The 12,876-nt window shown below is 36.1% G+C and overlaps 1 protein-coding gene and 1 long non-coding RNA gene across 6 annotated transcripts in view; one reads left to right on the forward strand and one right to left on the reverse strand.

The window, feature by feature from the left end:
• The window catches only part of LOC309849843, a 44,695-nt gene that overhangs the window by 9,291 nt on the left and 22,528 nt on the right, over positions 1 to 12,876 (forward strand). For 3 of the 4 annotated variants that reach the window (XR_014303935.1, XR_014303936.1, XR_014303937.1), the window contains exons 4-5: positions 9,736 to 9,854; positions 12,473 to 12,694. This is a non-coding gene — a long non-coding RNA (uncharacterized lncRNA). The remainder of the gene's footprint in view (positions 1 to 9,735; positions 9,855 to 12,472; positions 12,695 to 12,876) is intronic. The other variant, XR_014303938.1, reaches the window with a different exon arrangement.
• MAEL (maelstrom spermatogenic transposon silencer) overlaps positions 10,428 to 12,876 on the reverse strand; it is a 37,445-nt gene continuing 34,996 nt past the window's right edge. Inside the window, exons 11-12 of one of the 2 annotated variants that reach the window (XM_082702756.1) lie at positions 11,612 to 11,687; positions 10,428 to 10,883 (exon numbers count right to left, since the gene is read on the reverse strand). In XM_082702756.1, the coding sequence (XP_082558882.1) occupies positions 10,696 to 10,883; positions 11,612 to 11,687 (264 nt within the window). In that variant the 3' untranslated portion in view covers positions 10,428 to 10,695. The other variant, XM_082702757.1, reaches the window with a different exon arrangement.

Raw genomic sequence — 12,876 nt, forward strand, 5'->3', positions numbered from 1 at the left:
AAGAAAGGATGTATTTTGTCAAATGCTTTTTCTGCATCTATTGAGAGGATCGTATGGTTTTTATCCTGTCTTTCATTTATGTGGCATATCACATTGATTGATTTTTGATTGTTGAACCACCCCTCCAGGCCAGGAATACATCCCACTTAGTCATGGTGACTAATCCTTTTAATGTACTGTTGGATCCAGTTAGCTAGTATCTTGGTGAGAAGTTTTGCATCCAGGTTCATCAGGGATCTTGGTCTCTAATTCTCCTTTTTGGTGGGGTCTTTGTCTGGTTTTGGGATCAAGGTAATGCTGGTCTCAAAGAATGAGTTTGGAAGTTTTCCTTCCCTATTTTTTGGAACAGTTTAAGAATAGCTATCTCTATTCTTTAAATTTTTGATAGAATTCTCCTGGGAGGCCATCTGGTCCTGCTGGCCTTGGTTTTGGGGAGACTTTTGATTACCGATTGAATTTCTTTAATGGTTATGGCTCTGTTAAGTTTTCTATTTCTTCCTGCTTCAGTTTTGGTAGTTTATGTTTTTGGGAATGTATCCATTTCTTCAAGATTGCCTAATTTGTTGGTCTATTGTTGCTCATAATATCCTTTATAACTGTTTGTACTTCTTTGGTGTCCTTTGTGATCCCACCTCTTTCATTTATGATTTCATTTATTTGGGTCCTTTCCCTTTTCTTTTTGATAAGTCTGGCTAGGGGTTTGTTGATCTCATTAATTCTTTCAAAAACCAGTTCCTAGTTTTGTTGATTTGTGCTACAGTTCTTTTGAATTCTATTTCATTGATTTCTTCTCTAATTTTTATTATTTCTTTTCTCCTTCTAAATGTGGGCTTTATTTGGTGTTCTTTTTCCAGCTCCTTTAGGTGTAAGGGTAGGTTGTATATTTGAGACTTTACTAATTTTTTGAGAAAGGCTTGTATTGGTAAGTACTTCCCTCTTAGGACCAACTTTGCTGTATCCCCAAGGTTTTGAACAGTTATGTTTTCATTTTCATTTGTTTCCATGATTTTTTAAAATTATTAATTTCCTTGTTGACCCATTCATTCTTCAGTAGGATGCTCTTTAATCTCCATGTATTCGTGTTCCTTCCAAATTTTCACCTGTGACTGAGTTCAAGTTTTAAAGTATTATGGTCTGAAAATTATAGGGAAGAATTCCAGTCTTCTGGTACTGATTGAGACCTGATTTGAGACCCAGTATGTGATCTATTCTGGAGAACATTCCATGTGCATTCAAGAATAATGTGTATTCTGTTGCTTTAGGATGGAATGCTCTGTATATATCTGTGAAGTCCCATCTGGTCCAGTGTGTCATTCAAAGCCCTTGTTTCCTTGTTGATCTTCTGCTTAGATGATCTGTCCATTGTTGTGAGTGGGGTGTTGGAAGTCCCCTGCTATTATATTTTTATCAATGTGTTTCTTTCATTTTGTTATTAATTGGTTTATATAATTGGCTGCTCCCATGTTAACATAAATATTTGTAATTGTTAGATCTTCTTGTTGGATATACCCTTTATAATATAGTGCCTTTCTTCATGCCTGACAGTCTTTGGTTTAAAATCTAATTTGTTTGCTATGAGGATTGCTACCCTAGCTTTTTTTAATGTCCATTAGCCTGATAAATTGCTCTCCACCCCCTCACTATCAATCTGGAGGTGTCTTGAGGTTCAAAATGAGTCTCTTTTGACAACATATGAATGGGTCTTGGTTTTTTATTTTTTTATTTTTTTAAATCCAATCTGATATCCTGCGTCTTTTGATTGGAACATTTAGCCCATTTACATTCAGAGTAACTATTGACAGATATGAATTTAGTGCCATTGTATTCCCTGTAAAGTCCCCATTTTTGTAGATTGACTCTGCTTCTTTCTGGTCAATGTTACTTTGAGACCCTCTCTTCACTTAAAGGGTCCTTTAAATACTTTTTGGAGGGCTGGTTTAGTGATCACAAATTCTTTTAGTTTCTGTTTGTCCTGGAAGCCCTTTATCTCTCTTTCCATTCTGAATGACAGCCTTGCTGGATTAAGTATTCTTGGTTGCATGTTTTTCTCAGTTAGTATCCTGAATATATTATGCCAGTCCTTTCTGGCCAACCAGGTCTTTGTGGATAGGTATGCTGCCAGTCTAATGTTTCTACCACTGTAGGTTAAGGAGCTCTTGCCTGCTTTCAGGATTTTCTCTTTATAAGGATTCTCTCTTTGTCTCTATCTGAAATTTGTAAGCATCACTATTATATATTGGCATGTTGATCTATATTTATTGATTTTGAGGGGTGTTTTCTCTACCCTTTGACTTGAATGCTTGCTTCCTTCCCCAGGTTAGGGAAATTCTTAGTTATGATTTGCTTAAATATATCTTCTCTCATCTAAGTACTAACCAGGCCCGACCCTGCTTATTAAATATATCTTCTGTCTCTTTCTCTTTCTTCTTCCTCTGGGACCCCAATAATTCTAATATTGTTTCACTTTATGGTATCACTGGTTTCTTGAAACTTCCCCTCAAGGTCCATTAGTTGTTTTTCTCTCTTTTCCTTATCTTCTTTCCTTTCCATTATCTTGTCTTCTATGTCACTGACTCGGTCTTCTTCCTCATTTATCTTAGCTGTTAGAGCATCCATTTTTTTTCTTTTTTTACTATATCTCAGTTAAAGCATTTTAAATTTCAGTCTGATTAGATTTTATTTCTGCACTAAGATATTCTGTAGTGTCTTTTATGCTTTTATCAAGCCCAGCTATTAACTTCATAAGCATTACCTGAACTCCAGCTCTGAAATTTTACTTATATCCATATCAGTTAGATCAATGGCAGAGAGTATTACCTCTGGTTCTTTCTTTGTTGTGAATTCCTCTTTCTAGTCATTTTGCCCAGAGAAGAATGGATGAATGAGAGAATAAAATAAAAAAATCCACAACCCAAGCAAAATACATACTAGACAAATCCAAAGAGGTCAGAAACCAAAAAAGAAAAAAAGGGGGGAGAGAGAATATAATCTCCCAGGTGGACAAAACAGGGTGATCCTCTTGGTCCTGGGTGCCTTTTGGTCTGTTTGTTAGAAGAAAGTAAATCCCCAAATGGTAACGAAAGCAAAAACATATATATACAATAGAATTGAACAGTTAAAGGAAGCAAAAAATGAAGGATGTATCTATAAAATGTAAATGTAAAAATGGAAGTTAAAATTTTAAAAACAAAGAGTTGATAAATTAAGAAACCAATTGAAAAGGGAAAAAAAGGAAGATTTTAAACTGAAAGATAAAAGAATCATGAGGAAAAAACCCTCAAATTCTATATACTCTTTTCCCCTAGCACTGGAGTTTTGCAGTTTTATGTGCTCTGTAAACTTGGTATTTGCCTGATGTTCCAGGTGATCTTCTGGGGGAGGGGCCTGCTGTACTGATTCTCAAGTGTTATTGCCTGGACATACTTAAACCACACCTTGCCAGGGGGCTACACTCAGTGTAAGCTGCTTTGGTTTCCTCTATGTGGTTTTCGTTCGTTCCCTAAAGCCTTTCTGCATTGCTTTAGAAGATGGAAATAAAAATGGCCATGATCTGTTCTCCAGTCCTGGAGCTGAAAGATCATGGCCCCCCTCTCTTCAGTAAACATCAGGGAAAAGCAGTCTTCACTTTTGTGTGCACCAAACTCTGCAAACTCCTGTGGTGCACACCCACACCTATCCTCCGAGGAGAGGGATGAGCGTCACTGTGGTCTGCCACTTGCAGGGCCCCTGGACTGAGAGAAGTCACCACCCCTCCTGGATTTCAGATGCAGGGCCCCCTCATGGAGAACAGTTGCCCATTGTGCTGCTGTTTGTGGTTTTGTGGCAAACTGGGCTGACAGCCCTTTCTCTGGCCCACTGACCATAGCCAGTTTCCCTACTCTGATGCTTGAGATCTCTGGTGGTTTAGGCACCTCTGTTCTTTCTCTGACTCAGGTAGATCCTGAGATCACACTGTCCCACCTAGGATTCTGCCCTACTTTACCACCTGAGCACTTTCCAGGCAGGGACATCTCTCACTAGAATACACTTCTAAAAGTTCTGATTGTGTGTTCTAGGGCTATATCACTTTCTGGTAGTAGGTTTAAGAAGGCTCCCTCCCCTTACTTTTTATCTTCCAATATATCTCCTCTGATTCAATTCTCCACACCTCCTATCTTGCAAAAAGTGGTTGCTTTTCTATTTGTAGAATTCCAGCAATTCTTTTCCCATATCTTAGGTTGAGTTCATAGGTGTTCAGAGTGATTTGATAGTTATCTAGCTAAATTCAAAGTACCTGATGAAACGAGGTTCCCTAATCTTCCACCATCTTGCCTCCTACCCTAGAACTATATTGTTAATTGAATAGTGGAGAAAGAAAAGGACTTGGTTACTTGAAATTTGAAACTTATTTTGCAGTTTTGTCCTTTACCATTTTTTGAAAAAAAGTCTGTATGTTTTTAAAATGAATGCAGTCAACAGACTACTAATTTGAGTTTGTTAATTATATTTCTAAATAGACTATATTTACTAATTTCTAGTATGCTTATCAATAAGTCTTGTATTTAAATATTTCAGTGTGATGTCTATTTCTCCTTATGCTCTACTGCCCTCTACTTTGCAGTTGTTAAAACTATTATATTAGTTGCATATAAGAAAAAATATCATTGAACAAAGAAATATTAAAAAAAAGTCTAATGAAATGATTTTTAACCTAAACATTCTTTTGTTTCATGTTAATAGGACAGATTTTAAGCAAGTTTTCGGCTGGTACATATATATTTTTTATCCTTTTATTTTTCATTTTTTTCCTGTCAAATTTGCTGCCAGTATATTTATAAACAGTATATAACTGGGTTTTTAAAAATCCAATCTGTAAACTTTTGACTGGCTAGTCCATTTGCATTTATTATAGTTATTAACATACTGCACTGAATTGTATCATTTTACATTGTAATTTCTATTCTTGTTTCTCAACTCTATTCTCTTTCTTTCTTTTAGAGGAAAATTTATAGCATTCAATGTATATATTGGAAAAAGAAAGAAAGAGCTAAAGTCAATAATCTAAACTTCCACTTTAGGTAACTAGAAAAAGAAGCATTAAATCCAAAGTAAACAGAAGAAAACAAAAGTAGAGCAGAAATCAATAAAACTAGGAACAGTAAAGAAAATCAGCAAACCACAAGCTAGTTCTTTGAAAACACCAATAAAATTTATAAGGCTCTAGTCAGATCAAAATAAAAAGAAGATACAAATTACTTCTATCATAAATGAAAGAGGAGACATTGCTGCAGATCCCACTTAATGGATAATAAACATTAAAATAATAATAAATGAATTTATGAATAACCCTACACAAATTTGATAACTTAGATGAAATGAACTAATTCCTTGAAAGATACAATCGGCAAAACTCACATGAGAAGAAAATAGAGAATCTGAATTAGTCTGTATCTATTAAAAGAAATTGAAACATAATAACCTTCCAAAAGAGAAAGCACCAGGCAATTTACTAGAGAATTTTAACAAATGCTTAAGAAACTGTACCGATTCTCTACAATTTCCAGAAAACAGAGTCAGAGGGAATGCTTCTTAATTCAGTCTTTGCAGCCAGCATTAGCCTAATACCAAAACCAGCTACAGACATTACAGGAAAACTACAAAGCAGTATCTCTCACAGACATAGATGTAAAAATACTAGCAAATAAAATAATAGCAAATAAAATCTAATATTGTCTAGAAAGAATTATGCATCAGAACCAAGTGGGATTCATCTCAGGTTTGCAAGGCTGGTTCAACATTTGAAAATAAATTAATGTCATCTATCACACAACAGGTTAATGAAGAAAAATCACTTGATCATATCAAGATATACAGAAAAACAAATGAGTAAACTGGGGGTAAAAAGAGAGAAATCTAGAAATAGACTCTTAATGACAGAGAACAAACGGATGGTTACCAGAGGGGTGGTTGGTGGGGGATGGGTCAAATAGGTGAAGAGGATTATAAGTACACTTACCTTGATGAGCACTAACATACAGCAGTGTTGAATCACTACACTGTACACCTGAAACTAAAATAACACTGTTAACTATACTGAATTAAAATTTTAAACAATTTTTAAAAAGAGTATCTACCAAAAACTTTCAGTTAACATCATACTTATTGGTGAGAAATTCAAATGTTTCTTACAAAGCAAGATGTCTCCTCTTTCCACTGCTTTTCAAAATTGTACCAGGAGTCCTTGCTGATACGGTAATATATGAAAAGGAAATAAAATGTACACAGATTGGGAAGGAAGAAATAAAACTGTCTCTGCTCGCAGATGACATGATCATCTATGTAGAAAAGTCAAAGATTAAAAAGCTCCTGGAATAAGCAATTATAGAACATACATATTAGTTTATTAATTAAAGATTAATATTAAAAAGTCAATACTTTCCTATATACCAGCAACAAACAAGTGAAATTCAAAATAAAAACATTACCAGCAGAGCACAGAGAATTTTTAAGATATTATATCGTTTTTTATTTTAAATTTCTATATTTCTATATTTTTAAAATACTATATCTTTCTATAATGATGGATACATGTCATCAAGCATTTATCCAAACCTACAGAACATACAACACCAGGAGTGAAACCTTGGGTAAATATGGACTTTGGGTGAATGCAGTGTCTTAATTGTAACAAGTATACTATTCTGGTAGGGGATGTTCATAATGGAGAAATCTATGCATGTGTGGGGGCAGGAGACATATAGATCTCTGTAGCTTCCTTTAAACTTTGCTGTGAATCTAAAACTCCTCTAACAAAATACATTCTTTAAATACTTGATAAAAATTGTTTCCATTAGCAACCCCTAAACATGAAATACTTAGTTATAAGTCTAACGAAATATGTATTAGATCTATATGAATAAAACTATAAAACTAACGAAAAACAAAGAATTAAATTAATGGAGAGATATCCCATATTCTTAGACAGGAAGACTCAATATTGTCAAGTTGTCAGTTCTTCGCAAGTTGATAAACAGATTTGATACAATTCCAATCAAAATCCCAGCAAGTTATTTTGTGAATATTAACAAGCCAGTTTTAAAGTATACACATGGGAAGCTGAAAGATCTAGTACAACCAACTCAACATTGAAGAACACTGTTAAAGGACTACTTTGAGACTTTCTATAAACAACAATAATCAAGACAGCATATTACTGAAACAGACAACAGGTCAGTGGAACAGAACAGACCCACCTAAATATGGTTAATTGATTTTTGACAAAAAAGCAAAGGTAACACGGTAGATAAAAGATGGTCTTTTCAAAATGGTGTTGGAACAACTAAACATCCACATGCAAAAATAATGAATCTGTCACAGAACTTATATTTTTCACATTTAACTCAAGCTGGGTTATAAACTCAAATGTACAACACAAAACTATAAAGCTCCTAGAAGAAGAAATCTAGATAACCTTGAATATGGAAACAACTTTTATAGAAATCAATGATAAGCTGGACTTCATTAAAAATTCTGTTCTGGGGCACACAGGTGGTTCAGAGGGTTAAACCTCTGCCTTCGGCTCAGGTCATGCATGGTCTCAGGGTCCTGGGATCGAGCCCTGCATCAGGCTCTCTGCTCAACGGGGGGCCTGCTTCACCCCCCACCCCCGCCTGCCTCTCTTCCTACTTGTGATCTCTATCAAATAAAGTCTTTAAAAGAATTCTGTCCTGCAAAACACAATATAAAGAAAATGAAAAGCTAGACTGCAAAAAAGTATTTGTGAAAGACATGTGATACATAACTTACCTAAATTGTATAAAAAGCTTCTAAAACCTAAAAAAATGAACCACCCAATTTAAAAACGGGCAAAAGAACTTAAAAGACATCATATCCATTTTTATTTTTTTAAAGATTCTATTTATTTATTTGAGAGAGAGTGAGAGAGATTACAAACCAGAGAGAGAAGCAGAGGGAGAAGCAGACTCCCTGCAAGGCAAGGAGCCTGATTTAGGGCTCAATCCCAGGACTCTGGGATTAGGACCTGAGCCAAAGGCAGATGCTCAACTGACTGAGCCACCCAACACCATACCAATTTTTAAATGAGGATGTCCATTTACTGTTGCATAAGAGTTATATATTCTGGACTCCAGACCCTTATCAGATAAATGATTTCCAAATATTTTCTCCCACTCCTGTGGGCTGTGCTTTGACTTTGATAGTGTCTTTTAATGTACAGAGACACTTCTACTGGGCTTAATTTTGATGATGTCCAATTTACCTATTTTTCTCTTTTGTTGTGCTTTTACATTTGTTATCTTAAGAAACCAATGCCCCATAAAATGTCATGATTTACTCTTATATTTCCTTTTAAAAGGTGTATAGTTCTAGTTATTAAAGTTTTTCAATCATTTTGAGCTAATTTTTATAAATGGTAGGGTCCAAATTCATTCTTTTGAAGGTGAATATCCAAATGTCCTAACACCATTTGTTGAAAGACAATTCTTTTTTCCCCATTGAATGGTCTTGACACAAATGTCAAATCAATTGTCCATAAATAGGAGATTTATTTCTGGATTCTCCATTCTAGTCCATTAATCCATGTATTTTAGCACTTTTAGTAACAGGTTAATCACTTATTCCATCCATGAAACAAAGTTCCTTGAAGGCAGGGGAAACATCCTCATTCACTGTAGTATTTTTTACTCAGCACTTAGCAGACCCTCAAAACATGCTCATTAAACAAATGAAAGAAATCATTTACATCCGCAGTCCACAGGAAAGGTGAGCTTCTTTCCTCATACAGTACTTCACCATTGGATGTGGATTGGGGATTTTGGTGTTCCTTCTCCATTATTTGCAATGGAATTTTTTTTAAAGTTTCAGGTGTACAATTTAAGGATTCAACACTTACTTACGACACTCAGTGCTCCTCACAAGTGCACTCCTTAATCCCCAACACTTATTTTTTTAACCCATTCCTCTGTCCCCTCCCCTCCGGTAACCATCAGTTCTTTTCTCTACAGAGAAAGTGTCTGTTTCTTGGTTTGCCTTTTTTCCTCTCTACGATCATTTGTTTCTCAAAATCCACATACGAGTGAAATCATATGGTATTTGTCTTTCTTTGGCTTATTTCACTGGCATAATACTTTCTAGCTCCATCCACGTCATTGCGAATAGTGGTATTTCATTCTTTCTTAGGGCTAATATTCCATTTTGTGTGTGTGTTTGTGTGTGTGTGTAAGCAGACATTTACGGAACATCTTATACAGCAGTATGGGCATCTAAAGTTGGCAACTGAGGAAAAGATAGGTCCTGAACTCAAACAGCAACAATTAAAAGCTCTAAGCACCTGTCAGAGAACACCAAGAAAATGCCCCTGAAGATGGTGCCAAAACCACTTTCAACCAGGATTGCTAGGAATATCCCCCGCACTCACAGTCTTCTTGAAGGGTAGTTAATCCCTCAGATTTGCTGCCAGAAGAACTTTTTGGGGGAAAAAAGACAGGAATTTGAATTTTACTAATATGGTTTGGAGGTTGATAGCTCTCAAAAGAAAGAACAGCTATTCTTCTAAATTCCTGGGACCTATTGCTTTGGTTTATCTGACATATATACCTCACAAGTGTAACATTTCCTATAAAATTTTAAAAATGTAAGTTTTAGATTAACACAGGATTAAATTCAGATGGCACAAGATTTAGGCACCTAAATCTGTGGATCAAATTATAATTTTAGTCCTTTCCTTCACTTCCTCAGCCAACCCTATTGTCATGCTGATTTTTGCCCCCCCCCCCACGGATGAAAAGAGGTGGGGGGGGAGGGGCAGAGAGAGAGAGAATCTTAAACAGGCTCCACACCCAGCATGGGAACCTAAGGTAGGACTTGATCTCACAACCCTGAGATCATGACCTAAGCCAAAAATCAGGAGTGGGACACAACGGACTGAGCCACCCTGGTGCCCTTCTGTCATGCTCATTTTGAAGATACATGCATGTTCAAAGTTTGGATATAAGATTTTTTTTTAATCTGCCAGTAGGAAATGTACTATAAACTTACATTGTGTGAGCTGTTTCTTATTCAAAGATCTGTTTCCAAAAATAGATGAAAAGGAAGTAGCAGACAGTGCCATATATAAGAAAAAATCTTTGGAGTCAGTTAACAGTTTCTCTTGAATATGACCTGAATCTCTGAGCTTGTGTGTGTGTACGTGCGCATGTGTGTGTGTGTGTGTAAAATGGAGGTAATCTCCTTCCTCAGAGTGGTTATAAGGAGTTCACAAGAGGATATATATGTCCATAAAGTAGGTACTCATTAAGGTTGCAACATTTCATAATGGGAAGAAAGAGATTAACCCCTTATTTAAAAACCCTTTCCTTTTAATATGTATTCTTTATTGTAGAGGGAAAGATTATCAACATATTCCCAAAAGCACAACTCTGAAATGCCAGTTTTGTTTTTAAAGGACTCAAAACTTTAATGGTGTTCACATCATACAGTCAGGAAGTAGAACCACCCCTCGGAAAAGGAAAAAAAAAAAGCAAAAATGCCAAGATCTTCTCCAGCCACAATTATTTTTACTATGAAACAGAAATTCCTTACAAATTAAGTAGTTTTTACAGTGGTGACACTATCATTGATGTGATCTGTTTAATATGACTGTAGTCAGAAGGGAAGTTGGGCCTGTTATTTTTCCAGAAATTGAAAAAAGTACCATCATTAAGAAAAGGAAGAAAAAGATTTGTATCCATCTTTTTGGGACATGTAAGGCGAGAGTGCAGTCTCACAGCTGGAGAATCTGTGGATGTTGCTGGAGGAATTGGAGATGCTCTCTAGCAAGCGGGTAATCCCGCGCCCCCGAACACTGCTGTTTTGGCCGGAAATTCTCACCCCAGATGGATAGTCACCTAAGGATATTGGAAATACAAGAAGAGAAATGTAGCAATTTTAAGGTTTTATTATACAGAGATCCCTTGACTGACTCTTATTCCACTGTAGACCCTTCATGAACAGGACAGAGATCCCTAGGAAAAGAAAACAGATACTCAGAGTAAAGGCAATAGGTTGAATTAAGAATATTTTTGTTTTAGCCACAGAAACCTTAATTGAAGTTCTTCACACACCAATTGAAAGTTCATGTCCCTAGGTGTTAAATTTTCCTGTCTGCCCAAAGACATCACAAAACTATAAAACTGTAACTGCTACTGGATGCCTGAGTGGCTCAGTTGGTTGAGCGACTGGCTTCAGCTCAGGCCATGGTCCTGCAGTCCTGTGATCAAGTCCTGCCTCAGGCTCCCTGCTGAGTGGGGAGGCTGCTTCTCCCTTGGACCCTCCCCACCTCTCATTCTCTCAAATAAATAAAATCTTAAAAAAAACAAAACAGAACTATAACTGCTACAAGAATAACATGCTTTATTTTAAATGCCTTGAACAAAAGTCTGGAAGCTAAGTTAAATTATGTTAAAGTGATACAAGAATGTACATATCCAAATTGTTTCAGGTGCTAAAAGTGCCAAATTAAGCTCTCTATTCAACAAGATCCTGTAACTTAAAGCTAATTTAGAGCATCTGTTTAAGTACCATAATGTACCCTACACTTGCTGAGGCTCATTCTTAGGAAACAGAAGATGCTTACCAGTGGGTGTGTTTGGTCTTTGTTCCTGATTAGAAGGGCTGAAATGAGAAAATCCTGGACTCTCAACCCTTAGCTTCTATAAGTAACAAAGAAAAATACAAGGGGAGAAAGTTTTATTTCTTATAATTATTGGATCATCTACTTCAATTTCAAAGTATTTTTTACAAAATACCAATTAACACCCATTTTTCCAATGTGCAATCAACTTTTGAAGAGTACTGCTGTACAGGGAAGCAGACAGCAGTGTCTGGAGGGGAATTACAGGATCAGGAGAGGGTTATTTTTAAAGATGAGACTGTAGCATGTTTCCTGATAAGGATTCAGAACGGAGAGAAACCCTGATGATGTAAGAAAGAGAAGTAAATTGTTGGAGCCATATCTTTGGGCAGGTAAGAGAGTAAGGTCTATAACATAAACTGAAGGACTGGTCTTAGCAGGGGCACAGACAATTCATGCATTAAAACAGGAGTCAAAGCAGAGTACATGGTAGATGCAGTGGTCGGCAAACGTAGCATAGCTCTTCTGACTGCTTCTGTTTCCTCAGAGAAGAGGAGACAAGGGCATCAGGTGTGTCAAGCACAGACTGAAGCAACCCTAGGAGACTGGGAGAAATGGACAGTGGACAGTGTTCCACTAACAGCTCACTTGAAGTGGGCAGTAATATTTAACAAGTGTTTAGTGTTTGTCAACCAACTATTGGTTGTATCAGTTTTGGGGGTTTCCTTTTCATTGTTTTATGAACCATTTTTAAATAATATTTTATTTATTACCTATGTTCCAAGGCAGAGTTCTTGGCATTTTCATATACAGTTGCATTTAATCCTACAACTACTAGCCCTTATTACTGTTCTTGTTTTACAGATAAGGAATCAGCACAGGAAGTTCAAGTAATTTGCATAAAGTCACCCAGCCTGTACAGAGCAGACCTGAAATCCAATTCGGGAATTCTGACTCCAGAGTCTATACTCTTAGCTGCTATGCTGTTGTAGTAGACAGAAGTCTACTAGTAAATTACAAGCACAGAAGCTGGTAGGGAAATTAGCTTTTAATCAAACCCTGAATCAGGTCTCATACATTTTAGAGGTAAATATTTTAAATGTTTATATTATCTACATTCAGATTTTAATTTCTGGAATGAATTCTGGATATGATTTGTATAAAGACTAATTGCTAATGTTAACTTTCTTAAAACGTCATTAAATATAGTAGAAAATATACCAGGAAGGAAATAAGATTTATGCAACTGGGTCCCACTGGATTAAGAA

This window comes from Mustela nivalis, assembly GCF_964662115.1.
Source record: "Mustela nivalis genome assembly, chromosome: 16".
Classification (NCBI taxonomy): Eukaryota; Metazoa; Chordata; class Mammalia; order Carnivora; family Mustelidae; genus Mustela; species Mustela nivalis.